This window comes from Ophidiomyces ophidiicola (assembly GCF_022830035.1).
Source record: "Ophidiomyces ophidiicola strain CBS 122913 chromosome Unknown scaffold_1, whole genome shotgun sequence".
NCBI classification, from domain to species: Eukaryota; Fungi; Ascomycota; class Eurotiomycetes; order Onygenales; family Onygenaceae; genus Ophidiomyces; species Ophidiomyces ophidiicola.
In genome coordinates this window covers 914,629-930,528 of record NW_026054641.1, presented here as the reverse complement: position 1 = coordinate 930,528, position 15,900 = coordinate 914,629, and the positions used below count along the sequence as shown (strand labels likewise).

The 15,900-nt window shown below is 48.6% G+C and overlaps 5 protein-coding genes across 5 annotated transcripts; 3 read left to right on the top strand and 2 right to left on the bottom strand.

Moving 5' to 3' along the window:
• Positions 1-955: 955 nt before the first annotated feature.
• Positions 956-3,866, bottom strand: LOZ57_000325 (uncharacterized protein; the record flags this gene model as incomplete). The annotated part of the gene is made up of 5 exons (XM_049249432.1): positions 956-2,041; positions 2,097-2,259; positions 2,316-2,422; positions 2,473-3,204; positions 3,264-3,866. 5 exons carry the CDS (start codon positions 3,864-3,866, stop codon positions 956-958), a joined length of 2,691 nt encoding a protein of 896 aa, XP_049111626.1.
• Positions 3,867-4,707: 841 nt separating this feature from the next.
• Positions 4,708-7,034, top strand: LOZ57_000324 (uncharacterized protein; the record flags this gene model as incomplete). The annotated part of the gene is made up of 3 exons (XM_049249431.1): positions 4,708-4,953; positions 5,005-5,174; positions 5,225-7,034. The coding sequence occupies 3 exons, from the start codon at positions 4,708-4,710 to the stop codon at positions 7,032-7,034; spliced, it is 2,226 nt and encodes a 741-aa protein (XP_049111625.1).
• A 604-nt stretch (positions 7,035-7,638) lies between these two features.
• ERG4 (C-24(28) sterol reductase) lies at positions 7,639-9,574 on the top strand (the record flags this gene model as incomplete). Its single annotated transcript, XM_049249430.1, has 3 exons — positions 7,639-7,676; positions 7,805-9,500; positions 9,563-9,574. The coding sequence occupies 3 exons, from the start codon at positions 7,639-7,641 to the stop codon at positions 9,572-9,574; spliced, it is 1,746 nt and encodes a 581-aa protein (XP_049111624.1).
• A 351-nt stretch (positions 9,575-9,925) lies between these two features.
• On the bottom strand, positions 9,926-11,660 carry LOZ57_000322 (uncharacterized protein; the record flags this gene model as incomplete). Its single annotated transcript, XM_049249429.1, has 9 exons — positions 9,926-10,156; positions 10,220-10,580; positions 10,826-10,947; positions 11,017-11,041; positions 11,114-11,154; positions 11,234-11,240; positions 11,300-11,338; positions 11,502-11,536; positions 11,601-11,660. 9 exons carry the CDS (start codon positions 11,658-11,660, stop codon positions 9,926-9,928), a joined length of 921 nt encoding a protein of 306 aa, XP_049111623.1.
• Positions 11,661-14,325: 2,665 nt separating this feature from the next.
• On the top strand, positions 14,326-15,701 carry LOZ57_000321 (uncharacterized protein; the record flags this gene model as incomplete). The annotated part of the gene is made up of 4 exons (XM_049249428.1): positions 14,326-14,458; positions 14,516-14,829; positions 14,887-15,034; positions 15,094-15,701. 4 exons carry the CDS (start codon positions 14,326-14,328, stop codon positions 15,699-15,701), a joined length of 1,203 nt encoding a protein of 400 aa, XP_049111622.1.
• Between the last annotated feature and the right edge of the window lie 199 nt (positions 15,702-15,900).

Sequence of the window (15,900 nt, the reverse complement as noted above, 5' to 3'; positions counted from 1 at the left end):
ACGGAGCGGCTAGATGTTGGTCAACTCTCGGGTAATGTTAGCTACGCCCTGACTAACCCACTTTCTCAAGGTTTGATATTCCAAAGTGAAACAGAGGGGCATAGTCAAGCCCAAAACTCAATATTTAAAGTGACAAACGAAATCTAGGGGATTTCTATGCTGATATTTAGGATCTGTTTAGGTATTGAATACAATCAAGCCATACACTTCTCATGGATTGGAATCCAGCATATCCCTAGAGCTATATACGTGCACATGTCTAGAGAACACCCCGCTATGAAGCCTAAGGAATCCTCAATAAAACGGCAGCTCCCTAGCTTTCTCTGAAATGGGCGCTCCGCCCGTCTACCATTTTCTCAGGGACGACTGAGCTACAATAGCTATCGAAACAAATGGAGTTTAAAAGATATATTTCGTTGGTCATCCCAACACGTTAGGGCACATCATAGCTCCAGGCCTCTCAGGAAATTGGCATTTAATCACACCAGGAATCCTCATTCCAGCCCTCCATTCCCATTGCATATCCCTTTTGAGGAGAATCCAAACACTTCACGACCCACGCTTTTATGTATTCCGAAGACCACTCCACACCTACGGCAAAAATCAATCAATAGGGCGGCGTTTGGCAGAAGCAAACAGACAAGGAGGATTGCCGCTGACAGAGGGGAAACATGATCTCTGTATTGTTTGTTTCCCAGCTCGAGAGAGTTACGCGTGAACCGACCATGCAAGAAACAAAAGTAAAAACCGATTTGACCAGCCTTCCATTCATGCAACAATGAAGCACCTGGAAAATGCCCAGAGACGTGAAAAATTTCCAAGGCATGTCAAACAAGAAAACAATGGTGAAAAAAGGCCCTAGAAAGTTGTTTCACAAAGGCTATACGAAAGGAGGAAGTCATTGAGGGAGGTAATATATCAGAAAGTATTAAAGATATCTATTTGTCAACGACGTTCAGATCTGTTGATAAAATAGTAAATAGGCGACCTTATTCTCTCGAGTGGCCGACCGGTTGCTGGGGATTCTTTTGCTCGTAGAAGCTCCCGACGTTGGAGAAATAGTCCCGTTTGCTAGGGAGCTGATAGATTTCTTGCTTCCGTGGCCCGAGCCTGAGCCATTGACACGATTCCATCCACTGTCACTATCTTGATCATCATCTTGATCAAAGTGGCGGAAAATGTTCGTCTGCGAGCCATTGCTTGCAAGCTTTTGTTGTTCTAGAGCTGCAGCAAGGGCTTTGGGATCTTCCTCGCTACCAGCGAAGGCAACATCGTCGCTCCTAACGCGAAGAATTTCAGTGTCGTCAATACGTATCCATTCACGGCCATCTTGGCGGCGGAGTTCAACTGTATAATGGCCACCACTTGCACTTTTGCCGTGGTGATATATGACGCCAGTAAGCCGATATTTCGGCAGGCCGCTGCCCTGTGCAGCGAACATGTTTCGGCGTGACTGGGGAAATACTTCCTTGGGTATTTCAAGTTCTAAAGGATACCCGACTTTTTTCCAGATCTTCTGGGTGCCTTTTGTCACATTGTCATATTGGAAGCGTTTAAGGTGGAGAATTAGAACTGGTGGTAGGCTTTCTATAAAGATCTGCTTCGTAGCGCTCACTCTGGGGCCGCGCGATGAGCTGAAATCTCCATGCATAGTTTCCGGCCTTGTGAGGCCTTTAAGCGCATCGATTATGTTATTAACCTGAGGAGAGCCAATGTCAAGCTGAAGCGACTGGTATGGCTCCAGGGTGACGGATATTTTGTTGCCTGGAACCCTGAATTCGGAACGGATCTTGCCTCCGAAAATTTTTGTGATCGGAGATTCCGTGGCGATGTGGCCCGAAGACCTGGTAACGGCGGGTTTTTGTTTATGGCCAACTTCAAGCCAACCCTCTGAAGTATTAGTAATGGAAAGATCATCGAGATCACTGGGAGTCGGGACATCAGAAGGAGTATTCGAACTCTTCACTGCAAGTAAGCATTCTTCGTGGAGTTCTTCAAAAAGAAAGCCAAGAAATTCTTGTGCATCTTGTTGGTGTCCTCGCTATCGGTTGTTAGAACTAGATACTTTCATAGCTGGGACAGCTGAATCTACTTACGCGCATATCTCTGAAACGAGGAAGATGCCGAATAACTTGGTACACGTGTTCAGGTATCAATGACGGACCGAACTGCTCTAGCTCATTTGGTTTCAAACGTAGCCGTAGCTGTTCGGTCGATACAGCAGAATCAATTACTCTGAACTCTCTCATAAACATGATCCTGTCAAACAACCAATTAGTATTATGGTAATATCGAGCGGAAGAACGATAGCTTACATGGCATCAAGAAGGGGTAATTCGCTCTTGAAGGCATGTGCAGCACGACGACTAATTCGATCAAGGAAGTTGTAGAAGGGGACGCAAAAGACTAGCACTTGGAGAATCTGGAGAAAGTAAGTCAGTATTCCAAGGTCTGAGAGGTCGATCAACTTACAGAGTTCATGTAGCACATATTCCCTGTGTTGACGAGACCACGAGGCTCGAAAAAAGTAACCATATTATTACTGCTGCTGTAGAACTCAAGTTCAGAAGACCCAAGATCATTAATGACATCGGAGAGAGATTCATTTTTGGTAGAGCCCAGGGCGCCAACGACTCCTGAGGACGGTAGAACGCTATTGCTGGCAGTACTTGGCTTTGTGGTTCGAACCAGGTCAGCCCATGATTTTGGTGGCGGGCGTGAGATGGGAGCGGGCTTCACATCCTGTTTAACGGACAGATCTTCAGCAGGCTCGCTAAGACTATCTGCAGAGACCTGTCCATTCGCTTTTGCGCTTTCAGAAACTTTTTCGATCTTTTGTGGGCTTTGTTTATGAACAACAGGGCTAGGTGGGAGGATCGGAATAATGGGAATTATGGGCGCTATATGTCGTGATGTAGTTGATTGGGAGGATTGGCGACCATGAAGTGGGGTATGGACGCTGACGCTGGTTGAAGGGCTAGTGGGTTGTGTCGATGCAGGCTCAGATGTTGGATGCGACGTTGTGGGGGTCGCAGCGGTGAAGTCTTCCACGAGAGCTAGAGTAGTAGGTTTGGGGCCATTAACATCATTTTCAACTTTGAAAGATAATGCAACGGATTGTTGTGTAATTTGGGAGAACCCAGGCTTTCGTCGCCGAGGCAGGCGTCGAGGGAACGGGGCTTCGGGGACCGACAGCCAGGGAAGCTAGAGTGAGATGCGTGTCAGAGAACAAACGTTTGTTTTGCGGGGCTACTAGGACTTACAGGTGGTTTGAATGGCGCTTTGGTTGGCTGTTGTTCTTTAGTTTGTTTTTTTACCTCCGGTGGTTGAGAATTGGAACAGGGCGTGAGAGGAGAGGAATCGGCAGAGGTATCAGATCCTTTCACTTGTACCTCTAGTTGTTGGATACGAGGTGCATCTTCTTTTGCGTCTGACTTGACTGGCGCTGAAACTGCCGACAGAGGTGGAGGGGTAGAAGTAAACGAGGCAGCTTGCGGGGTTGAGGTGGTTGGGTGTTGCGGGAGAGAGTGAGGAGGAAGAGTGGCGGCAATATGTTGAGAACGAGGATATGAAGAGACGATTAGAGGACTGTACGACTGGTACGGCTGTGGTGGTATGGGGTGAGGTGGATGGGGCATCTGTGGATAAGAATACCAATGCGGCTGATATTGGTGAGGAGTATATGGAGGCAATGGTCCAGTGGCATGGGTGTGGGCGTGAGGATGATAGCCCGTGAATGCTTGCGAAGAGCGGGCATTAGGCGGCCCACTTGTATATGGTATCTCGGCTTGCCTGCGATGAGGGGGAGCGGGAGATTGCCCGTGAGGTGGCGGAGGATGCTGGTTCATTGTTCCCATTCCCGGCATGGTTACGTTGAGCGGACGAAATAGGCTAGTGGGGAGCCATGCAAGTGATGTCTAAGCACGGCAGATAGATGGGAATAGCAGCAAGCGCCGCAGGGAATTAAAACCGCATTGTGAACAAGAAAGTGCGGGCTTAAGGACGACGGAGTGTTGTTGATTGCTGGGGCGAACTGTAAGCTGAGCAACTCTTTCGGCGAAGTGAAAACGTTGGGTTGCAAGCTTCCTTCAGATATCAGAGTGTTGAGACAGCATGCAACAGAATAAGATATGTTATTAGAATTTAGAAATGAAGTAGAACAGAGGTGCTCGGCGGACTGGGGGAAGCTGCGTGGGTGTTGGCGAGTGGAGGGCTGGCGGCTGGACGTCGCTTCGGCTGCGATTTTGATGTTTTTTTCGTGAAACCGGCTTCTGCTGACTCACCAACCCAGTCACGGGAGCATGGGCCAGTAGGAGGTGGTACTGTATTTTCAACGCGTCATACAATACCCAAACTGTTGCGTGCTTTGAATGTAACCCCGTCGGTGATTTAACTGGTAGAAAAGAAACGGGATTACTGTACGCCACTGTACGATACACGTATGGTATACATTGCCCTGCTGACTCACCCGCCCGCGTCGCCCCTCATCATCATTCGATCCTCGCAAGCTCACCAAGCCGACAACACGCCCCTCGGGGGAGCTGAGGTTCAATGTGTGCTGGAATATCTTGCTCTTTATTTGGTTGCTCGCTTCTGTGGAAGATTTACGGCGGTGCTGCCTTCTTGTTGCCGCAAAGAGCTGAGCTCCGGCAAGCAACACCTGGTATATACGGCAGAGCTTGATAGAGGCTTTGGATTCGGCCAGCAATGTCGTCGGCATCAGGCCAGTCCTCTAACCTGTCGAAATCGGTGAATACCCAAATCCAGTCTGCGCCTGCACCCACAGCTCAGGCATATACCGGCAACCCCGACTCCAACTCGCAGCGCAGGGGCGTTGGGAACCCCGGGGCGCTTCGGAACTCGTCGGTACCAAAAGCCAACCAAGCTCGCAGGCAGCAGCACAAACGTCACCGTCGGCCGCGTTTGGTAGATGAGGATGCGTTTGCGGAGTCTGTGTGTGCTGATGTTTCTTTTTAGCTTGGTGCATGGTGCTAATTGGAGTAGGTTGCAGTGAGAAACACCATGAGTCGCAAAGGCCAGACGTCCATCACCCACCTTATGAACTTTTCTCTCCCTCCGCGCCCACACGCTCATCAGCACTATGCACCCTCTCGGCCACCTCCTCGCCGTAGTTATGGATTGGGACTTCGCTCGGGTGCCGTGGACAAAGCCAGGTTAGACTAGTGACCCAAATACCGCTTTCTTGCCTGCTAAAGATTGTTAGATATGTTCATGCCAACTATCGATTCATAGTAGATCCGACAAAAGACTACTATGCGCAAGCAGCGGACGCGAATCGCCATCTTGATTGGAACACCGTTTTACAGGTTCTGGTCTCGTCCCAAACCCAACAGACTTCCTGTCCGATCTGCCTCTCCACCCCTGTCGCGCCACGAATGGCTAAATGTGGTCATGTTTTCTGCCTCCCATGTCTTATTCGGTACATGAATTCCGTTGATGACTCGAATCCGGTATTTGAGAAGAAGGCGAGGTGGAAAAAATGCCCAATCTGCTGGGATGCTATCTACATTTCAGATACCCGTTGCGTTGCATGGTACGCTGGACAGCAAGTTGACCTGCTCATGGAGGGAGGTGATGTCCTGCTAAGATTGATCTGGAGGATGCCCAGGAGCACTCTCGCTCTCCCGTGTGACGGTGCTGTTCTTGGACCAGAGGAAGATATTCCATGGTACCATATTGCCGATGTACCTGATTACGCTCGCATTATGAAGGGTGGTGAAGATTACATGATGTCACACTACGATCAGGAGATCGAGGATCTTGGAAGGTTGGAGCATGAGGATGAGTTGCTTTTTGGGGAAGATTCAACTTGGACTCAAAAAGCGATTTCAGCAATCAAGGACGCGAAAGAGAAAATTAGAGGAATCGGAAACCCGCCCGAGTTGTCTAGGGAACTGGTCGAGCGGCGACCAGCACGATCACAGCGATCGTGTGAAGAATCGGTGGGCGACGCTCCCGATATGTATTTGATCGAACGTTCGATTAAATCGGGAAGTACCCCAGCAAGCCCTGCTGTCACTCCTTTGACTACTGAAACTGGTAAGCCCAGTGTCAGTCAGTCAGACACGAATGGAGTATCCGACATCTGTTCAGGCCTTTCGACACTATCTGTCCTCTCGAATGAGGTTGTTACTAGCACCACGCCCGAAAAACTTCATTCGCCTGGTCTACTACGCGGTGCTGAGAAGTCGAAGTACTCCAATCTGCCGTATTACTTTTATCAAGCTCTCCCTCATTTTTATCTTTCGCCTTTGGACATTCGCATATTGAAAGCCGAATTCGGCGACTTTTCACAATTTCCTTCTACAATTTTGCCCCGTGTCGAACACATCTCAACGGGCCATATTGTTGACGATGAACTACTAAACCGTATGAAGTATCTCAACCACCTGCCTTATGGCTGCGAGGTAAGTTTCTTGGAATGCGATTGGACAGATCTTGTGAGCCCCTCGAATCTCGAGAAGTTTGCGCCAGAGATCAATCGCCGTCGAAAGCGCAATGTGGACAAGGCCACCCGAGAGGAAAAGGAACGTATTCGGGCCGAGAAAGAGGAAGACGAAAAACGATGGGCCACCGCTCGAAGGAAACGGTCGAGTATAAGTGCCCCATCCAACCAGCCGTTTTCCGATAGTGATTTCCTGCCTCTAATCACGCCGTCGAAGGTTGAAGCAGCTGCCTCAGAGTCAGACACAGTTGCTTCTCCTCCCTTCGGACCCTCTCGCGGCGAAGAGCACCCATCATTTGCTGCGCTTGCTTCTCCATCCAGCAGTCCCCCCACTCATAGAACAGTGTGGGGTACGACAGCCGTTGGTCCCAGCCCAGAGCCGCTTGCCCAGCCTAGCCAGACTCAAGGCGATGATGGGTGGCTCCAAGACTGGGAAAGAGAGCTTTTGCTTGCTGAACAAGAAGGAATCCTCGCGCAGGTCGAGGAGGCTGCTACACCCAGCAGTGGTAAAAAGAAGAAAACAAAGAAGATCACACTGATGTCAACTAATGCTAGACGTGCAGCTTGAACAATGTTTTTGCTCTGTTCCTCTGGTCCATAGTTGCCTAGTAACGGCAGACTTGGCCCTTTAGCTCTTGCTCACTTCATCGTGTTTGCATATCATCAAGTGCTTTGCACACAGGGTGGCCGGCGCAAGAGGCCCGTGTCTGCTTGCCGCGTACCCGACATGATGCTGTAAGTACGCTCCAGCCGTCTGCTACGCACGACTCGGGCAACGGGCTTCCAGGGCTCCGAGCGTCGCTGGTCGTGTTCCGCCGCGCCGAGCAAACGCAGCGGCTCTGTGGCGTTGTAACGAACGTGTTTTGGCTGGTGCTGTCCGCCTGTCACATAGTGTTAATTACATGTATCATCCGACCCGGCCAATCAACGCCTGGGCTGCGACAGCTTCAGGGGCTTCAACGTATTGGCGCGTCACGCCGTTACCGTATCGTTCGCCCGGTAAGATCGGCCTGCGCGAATTCATTGGCGACTGTTTTCGCCAAAAAACACAACGGCAGCGTGACGGCTGTGGCAGCATCGCCGGCGTGGAGGAAAATTCTGCTTTCGCGTAGCCAGTCAGGGGCCGCCAGTCCTCCTTTAGTTAACCCGCTGCGCTTGTCCTGTTGCCCGTTATGACTCTCACGCGCTCACAGACGGGCAAGACGCCAAAGTAAGTGCGATCCCCATGCTCCTCGCTGCCCCAGCCCAATCACACCGTGGGCTTCTCGGAACGGGCTGCAATGCGTCGCACAGACTCTGCTGCCTATCGACCGTCGTCTAACGTCCATCGTGCCCTAGGAAAATCGTCCTCGAAGGCTTCGTTGAAACCCCGACCCGGCGCGTCACGAGAAGTCGAGCTTCCAAGAGCCCCGAACGCACCGAGGCAAAGCTTCTGTCGAACGGAATAATGGCGACGTCCATCCAGACGAGACACCGGCGTGATGCTCAGAAGGTCGGCGTCGAGGTGGTTGGGTCTGTCGACTCTGCGGCTGTCGTGCAGTCGAAGGATCAAACAAACGTTAAACAGGCGGAGACCCAGGCTTCGGGCAAGTACACGGACCACTTCGAGTTTGGGGGATCGTGGGGCGTGCTGTCTATGATGATTGGTTTCCCGCTGCTTATGTATTATATGTGGATTGGGGCCGTCTACTACAACGGCCATCTTCCTCTGCCGGCGCAGGGCCAGTCTATGGGGGATTTCGTGAAGCACTTGGGCAATATCGTGTACGAGGGTGCTTTCCCCTCGCTCAAGGCGTGGACTATCTACTGGACCTTCTTCGTCTTCGAGGCCCTGTGCTACTTGTATCTCCCTGGCATCGAGGTGAAAGGCAGGCCCCTGGAGCACCTGGGTGGAAAGCAGCTCCCCTATCGCTGCTCTGCCGTCGCCTCTTTCTACACGACGATTGTCATTGCACTTGGCCTTCACTTTTCGGGGCTCTTCAAGCTCTACACGATAATCGACGAGTTCGGTCCGTTGATGAGCGTTGCTATTGCAACTGGCTTCATCCTCTCGTTCGTTGCTTATTTCTCCGCGTTTGCTCGTGGCAACCAACATCGTATCACTGGATATCCGATTTACGATTTCTTTATGGGCGCGGAATTGAACCCTAGATTGTTTGGTATCTTGGATTTCAAGATGTTTTTCGAAGTACGCCTGCCTTGGTATATCCTGCTATTGGTCACAATGGGCGCGGCAGCACGGCAGTACGAAAAGTATGGATACATTTCAGGCGAAGTGGGCTTTCTTTTGATGGCCCACTTTTTGTACGCCAATGCCTGTTCAAAGGGTGAAGAGTGCATTATTCCGACTTGGTATGTGGTTGCTCAGCTCAGCAATACTATACGGAACAGAGCTGGGACGGTGCTAATAATTTTTTTGCTTTACAGGGATATGTACTACGAAAAACTTGGCTTTATGCTAATTTTCTGGAACCTTGCTGGTGTGCCACTCAGTTATTGCCATTGCACAATATACCTTGCCAGCCATGACCCCACCACCTACCAGTGGAATAAATACGCTCTCGCTGCCATGTACGTTGCCTACGTGTTCGTCTACTGGGTCTGGGATACAACAAACAGCCAGAAGAACCGATTTCGTCAACAACAGCGGGGTGATATGGTCTTGAGAAAGGCCTTCCCTCAGCTGCCATGGCAGACGGTTGAGAACCCCCGGACTATTACAAGCAAGAAAGGCGATACAATTCTTGTTGACGGCTGGTGTAAGTGTTCCTCTTCGCCCAGCGTAACGCCTCTTCTCGATACTAAATACACTTTAGACCGTTATGCCCGCAAAATTCACTATACCTGCGACCTTTATTTTGCCTTGAATTGGGGCTTGGTCACTGGATTTAGCAGCCCGTTCCCATGGTTCTATCCTGTTTTCTTTGCCGCCATGATCACGCATCGTGCAATGAGAGATATTCAGAGATGTAGAGCTAAGTACGGAGAAGCCTGGACCCAATACGAAAAGGAGGTTCCATATCTATTTATTCCTGTATGTGATCATATCCACCCATGCCAATATTTTTACGATAGACACTGACGTTCTGATATTAGTATGTCATCTGAGCTAGTGCCTCCAGGTATTTTTACATTTTGAGACTCCTTTTTTTTCTTTCTATCATCATAATACCCCTATACATTTGATAATCAATAATTCAATAATGTTGAGGTAGTACCTTTTAATTAGCCAATAACGAACACATGAATTTTGATCACCTTTTATCTCAGTCTTCCAGCAGGCCCTCTCAAAAGAGCGAGGTGCCGATTACATTGCCTCGAAGCAAAAGCCCGAACTCTCAATGGATAACAGCACCAACCACGACACAACAGAAAGACTAGGAATCTCCTCTCCATGGCGTCTTCTTCTAGAAGCTTAGCTTTGTCCGCAGTAATTGACATGAACTTCCATATAGTATTTTATGGCTTCCTTCCATAAATAAATCTCATTATCCCGTATAAATGACTGCGTGGATCAGAAAAATCATTTCTAACGGCCGTCAATAATATATCAAGCTCATCCACAGTCCAGCCCAAGATACGTGTGAACAGTGCTAAAGAGTATGATTCGATAGATTCCTTGATTTGGATTGCTTGCAATTCGCCAAGTTGCCTTAATTTTGGGTCTTTTGCCCAGGGGCGAAGAGGCACCTGAATAGTTATTTAGTTTAGATGTGTGAAAATGAAATAAATAACATAGAAAAAATGCCATACTTTAAATGATACATCCGCCACATCTATAAATCCAGCTTTTTCCATTTTCTCCCTCCACCCATCCTCAACATCCAGCCGCTTGCCGAACTTTTCGCTGCCTATTAGAAGAAGTTGCTGCCACTGCGTCGCGGTTACAGCCCGCTTATCGGTTCCGTCGTCAGAGAAGAATTTAGCCTCTAGACTTTGTAGCTCCAGGTATCCACCAGGGCTGAGATGGTCAAATGCTTGATCAAAAAGCTTGTCATAGTCAGAAACAGACCCTGCTATATTGCGGGCATGAATAAAATCGAACGAGGCAAATGGCTGGTAGGGCCATTCGGCTTCGAAATCGTCTATTTCGAATATACAGTTGCGTGGGCACCTAATGGAATAATTAGTAATTGATCCTGAAATTCGAATTTAAAAGGTAATAAAAACCATAGTTGTTGAATAGGACTAAGATCAGTGCCTGTTATACTTTGATACTCAGCATTTTGTCCTCGGCGTACAGGTTTATCGATCATGCGAGGGTCACACACCTAATACTCGAGAATTGGGATGTCGTCTGTAGTACAGGTCATGTCAAACAACGGAATTCGTATACGGGGCGCGTGCATCACAACTCACTGTGCAAAATCCAATGCCCATGATCCCGTTCCCGTGCCCAAATCGAGAACTTTCCTCGGGTCCTTAGTGAGCGGAGAGAGATATAGTCTCCCCTCTAACACTAGCCGAAACAACCTATGTTCCTAAAAGAAACATGTTAGAAGCCATCCAATAGCCCAAGTCTTCTTCTGGTAGCCCCACCATTTCCATACGCTCCTGCTCTCGTCTGTCATTGGGCTAAGATATAGTGAAGTACCTGTCAGCAACAGCTTAAACTAGGATGGGATGCCGCCGATGAGACTGACCAACAGATATGCCCCATCACGGTAGCCATGATACTGTCGACCATTCTGAGAAAAGCAATTAGTTCTACTTTGACTCCTGCATTGTTATCAGGCGTGGCTTGCCGTGCAGCTATCATGGCCATACCTCAACTCTACATGAAGGATGTTAGCAACTGCTAGCCATTTCTACCAAAATATCAAGAGTACAGACCTGTACTTGTGGACTTCAGACGCAACTGAGGTGGCCGAACTATGCCTTTAGAGCACGTAAGTAACCAATCTATCATTTTCATGCAATGTTTTATTTCCATTGAGGGGCATGTGGATGCAGAGAACACTCTTGTCTCAACAACAGGTAGCTTAATACCAGTGCAAATGCCGGGTCAAGGGCAAGGAGAAGCAGCCTTACGTACAGGTATGAAACTGCGGGCTTATCTATCTCCTCTTCCTACGAAGAAGCCCATTAGTCTGTATATTCTTGAAGTCAAAAGGAGCTCCAATGCTGAACTCACATCGACTTCGATGGTACCTGTCGGATTTCCGATTGCAGCCGCATCGTCACTATCAGCCATGATGATGGGTGTGTTTGTCGTTGCCGTGTCGGCGGCTACTTGGACATGTCCATTGGGGAGATCTCAACTGGAAACCCGACAAGTGGCGCGGAGGTGACACAGACGATTATTTGAAGAAAAAGAGGCTTGACCCATCCGTTCATGCGGCCTGCTGTTCTGAGCCCTCTTCTCCCATGGTGTTCTCGGGCCTCTGTCGGACAGATCACACGCTCGACCAACTCCATGCACACTCGCCCCCTACAGGTGGCCACAATATAAGCCTGCATTCAAGATGCCAGGATTGGGCGGCGCAGACAAAGAAAAACGGGCCCTCGCGACCCGGCGTCATGGCCAGCGCGGGCTCAATTTTGCGATTCTCTGCTCGACTTCCCTTCTCTGGCGAGTCGATTGGCGTGCGACCAGGGTCGGCCTTCGGGCGGCGTGTTCGCTATCGGCGGCGCGCACAGTTATTTATTCTTAGTAGCGGATGCAACGCATTTCTTGGGCATTCGTTTGCCGGCCTTGGAACCCCAGCATCAGTCAAGAGCCTGGCAGCCCAGTTTTTACGGACGCAACATTACGATTTGAAAGCTGCACACCGGGCCTCAGCTCTCACCAACATTTTTCGGTTGGATACCTGCATACATGTGGGACTGTAGGCAGGTGGTTATATCAGCTCTCTCTCTGAAACGGCCAAGGTATGTAAAACGCTTGTCGTCTTCCATGAAACGTGTCATGTTGGCTGGCGCATGGCAGGGCTTGTAGTGAACTTGCAGCAAAAAAATGCCCGAGAAGCGATCGGGCTAGCTTGGATCGTTTCCCCTCCTACCCATACAGGCTCCAATTTTTTTAGGGCAAATGATAGGTATATGCATGCTGGGGCCGTTCAGGGGATGATATTACTGGAGGCGACATAGGAAAAACTTGTCAAGATTTCGTATCGAATAGCTACTGGAGTTATCGCTATCCACCCTAAACTTCTGGTCCAAACCGCGCTGGCCTCTCTCCCAGCGCCAGTAATAGCCGTGTTCCTATAAAGGCCACATAAACGTTGGTTTGTTTAAAGCGGTCCTGTCCTACAAACAAAGGAGTCAGTTACCTGCTGCTAATGCACCCAATATGCTTTGCTTACTTGTGTTGCAACATGATTTTACATCACGATCTTACGAATGATCGCTTTTTCTGGGACGCGATGGAGTACGAGGAACTCTGAGTCGGTCAGTGCCGAAGGCCGGAGGCTCAGACATAGGGCCTTCCGAAGATGGCGCACTTCAAAAACATATGACGTGTTCAGTTTCTTCCCATTAATATGAAATACCTGCGACGGTATTCCCGTTTTGCGTGACATGAGCCTTGCGAAGTTTTCGGTATGCTCTTTATTGACCAAGAGCGAAATGTACGGACTAGGTTTTCTACAAGTCCAATTCATGTGGTCTTCGACGGATTCTTTATAGGAATATAAGGCATGATTATGAGCATGGAAGAAGGTGGGATCTTGTGCTTTAATGCCATCCGTAGTGTTTGCCTGAGACCTCGCGTGGTGAACATAATAGAGACGATTCGGGACCTGTTCTTTGGAAACACGGTAATCGTTCATGCTGGATGATGTAGGAACCGAAGATATGATTATGAGATGTTGAAACGCTTCGACTCCTTCGTGAAGACCGGGGGCAGAATTGCCCTGGCCCAGACAACTTGTTCGGCTGTACGGAGTAGTAGAAGGGCTGTGCTGTAGCTTCGTGTAGGTTTCAGCACTACAGTTCGTTGCGTTTGAAGGGAGTGAAGGCAGATTTCCCACCAGGAGCAAATGAGTGTCGCCGGAATTTCGTTTAATAGGGCGGCGTATTCTGCGGTGACTGCTGACAGTTAATGTCTGTAGAAGAGTGCTCGGCATCTGCACTGATTCCGCAGCTCTGTTTGATCTCCATTAGACTCTCTGTTCTCATTGCCTTTTGAATTAGGCCTGGTCCTTCCCGGGGAATATCATTTCTCCGACCCCACATGATCATGTAATATTCCACACAGATACGGAGTATAGCGCTGTCATTCGGGGTAATTGATTGAGGGCCCAAGTCCGTTGGGATCAACAACATATGAGTACGGATACTCCATTGCTCTGTAGTGACTTAGGCCACGAAAAATAATGATTGTTACCCTTTATGCCTAGTGTACAACACTCTCATAGTTTCATTGAGACACTCGGAGGCAACGCGCTTACCCATCTGCTATATGAAAAGTATCGAAAATCGAATATTCGACTTTATTAGCAAGATTACCACTCGTACTCCTGTGCAGAGGCCTGTTTTTCGTTTTGATTCAAAAATGAATTCAAAAATTAGTTCCCCTTGGCTCAAACAATGCCCTATAAACAGGTGGACAAAGGCCATTTTTGCCGCAGTCTTTTCGTGTCCATCCTTAAACACATCATGGTGGGGAGGAGTAGTGGTACTCAATATCTCGCAAATTGGAAGGCACCGTTCAAGTTCCCCCTACTTTCCAGGACCCAAACTTTCCTCCAAGAATTGCTGGGACATGACGTCCAGCATTACATCAGATTTACGAAAGCTCCAAAACACTCAATCTTCCCTATAAAAACGATCTATATCTGGAGTCGTCTTCTGTGGGTATTTTCGACATTGCTAAGGGTTCGTATTATCGTTTTAGAATTGCTATCTGCTTCTTCACCATGACGTTTGTTCTTGAAGGCCTAAATTCCCTGCAACAATACGCTTTATCATGGGTGTATGCGAAGAAAGAAACATCAAGTATGGCGAAAAAGCTCGGTGTCCTTTCATCTGCAAATATCAATGCTTCAGCTAGTCAGTATTTGCTTTAGTTTCCATCTATATTCAAAATAAAATAACCAGGCAATCCAGTAATCTACCCCTCTAAATCCCACCCGGACGTGTGTCTATACGGCGTTGCATCCCGAGATGTGTCCAAAGCGGCAGCGTATGCAAGAAAATACGGCTTCCAGAAACACTACGGTTCTTATCAGGCACTACTCGATGACCCAGACATCAGCATTGTGTATATCTCGCTGCCAAATGGCATGCATTTTGAATGGGCAAAGAAAGCTATGATAGCCGGAAAGCACGTTCTGTGTGAAAAGCCGCTGGCATCGAATGCTGAGGAGGCAAAGGAATTGGCGAGGATGGCTAAACTGAAGAAATTGGTTCTCGAAGAAGCAGTATAGTTTTACTCCCCAAGCTAGAATAACTTGAGCTAAGTTAGGAAACTCCTACAGCTTCACTGGCAATTCCACCCAGCTGCGCACAAATTCCGCGAAATTATCGAATATGGAAATTATGGTAAAATCCTTAGCACGGCTGCGTGGATGACCTCTAGCATAGGAATTCCAGAAGGAGATATTCGCTGGAATTTCGACTTGGGGGGTATGCATATTTATTCTTCATTCTTGAGCTTCTATAAAGCTAACATGGTCATATTTTAGGTGGCTCACTGATGGATCAAACATATGCTCTCTCTTTTACCCGCTACGCAATCCACACACCTCACTGTCCTAAAACTGTTCTCTCTGCCGTCTGCCGCTCATCAAAAAATGACCCCCGCGTCGACGCCGCCATGCATGCGCATCTTCTCTTCACCTCACCCACTGAGCCCAGCTACAGCATCCAAAGCCGCATCTACACTGACATGTCCCGCAAGTGGACTTTTTTTGGTCTCTTGCCGCGCCTCTGGGAGCTTCCTTCCATTGAAGTTGAAATGGCCAACGCGACGATCTTCTTCCACAATGCTCTGATGCCGCATCTTTACCACTATATTTCTGTGACAGATAAGCGCACAGGGAAAATTGATTATTTTACTCAGTTTTTTGGCGGCCCGCTGTGGGGTGACAAATGGACAACTGGCGGTAAGGGAGGACATCTGTCCTGGAGTACGTACCGGTGGCAGCTGGAGGCGTTTATGGATAAAATTAGGGGGAAAGAACCTCCCTGCTGGATTACAAATGAGGACAGTATTTCGCAGATGGAAGGTATTGATGCTATTTACAAGGCAGCAGGGCTTCCCAAGAGAGGAATGGGAGAGAAGAATGGCTAATTAAGCTACGACGTGTGTACGAGGAGTACTCCGTAAAGAGACCAGGATAAAAAGTTACGAGCCTACTGTGTATGCTTTTTTAACTGTGTATAATGGGTATTGAGGAAATATTTTCCTTGAATATATCAAGGTCCATGATAACTATATGCTGAAGACTTCAATGATACAAATTTTTCAATACCATCACGCAAAGGAAGAT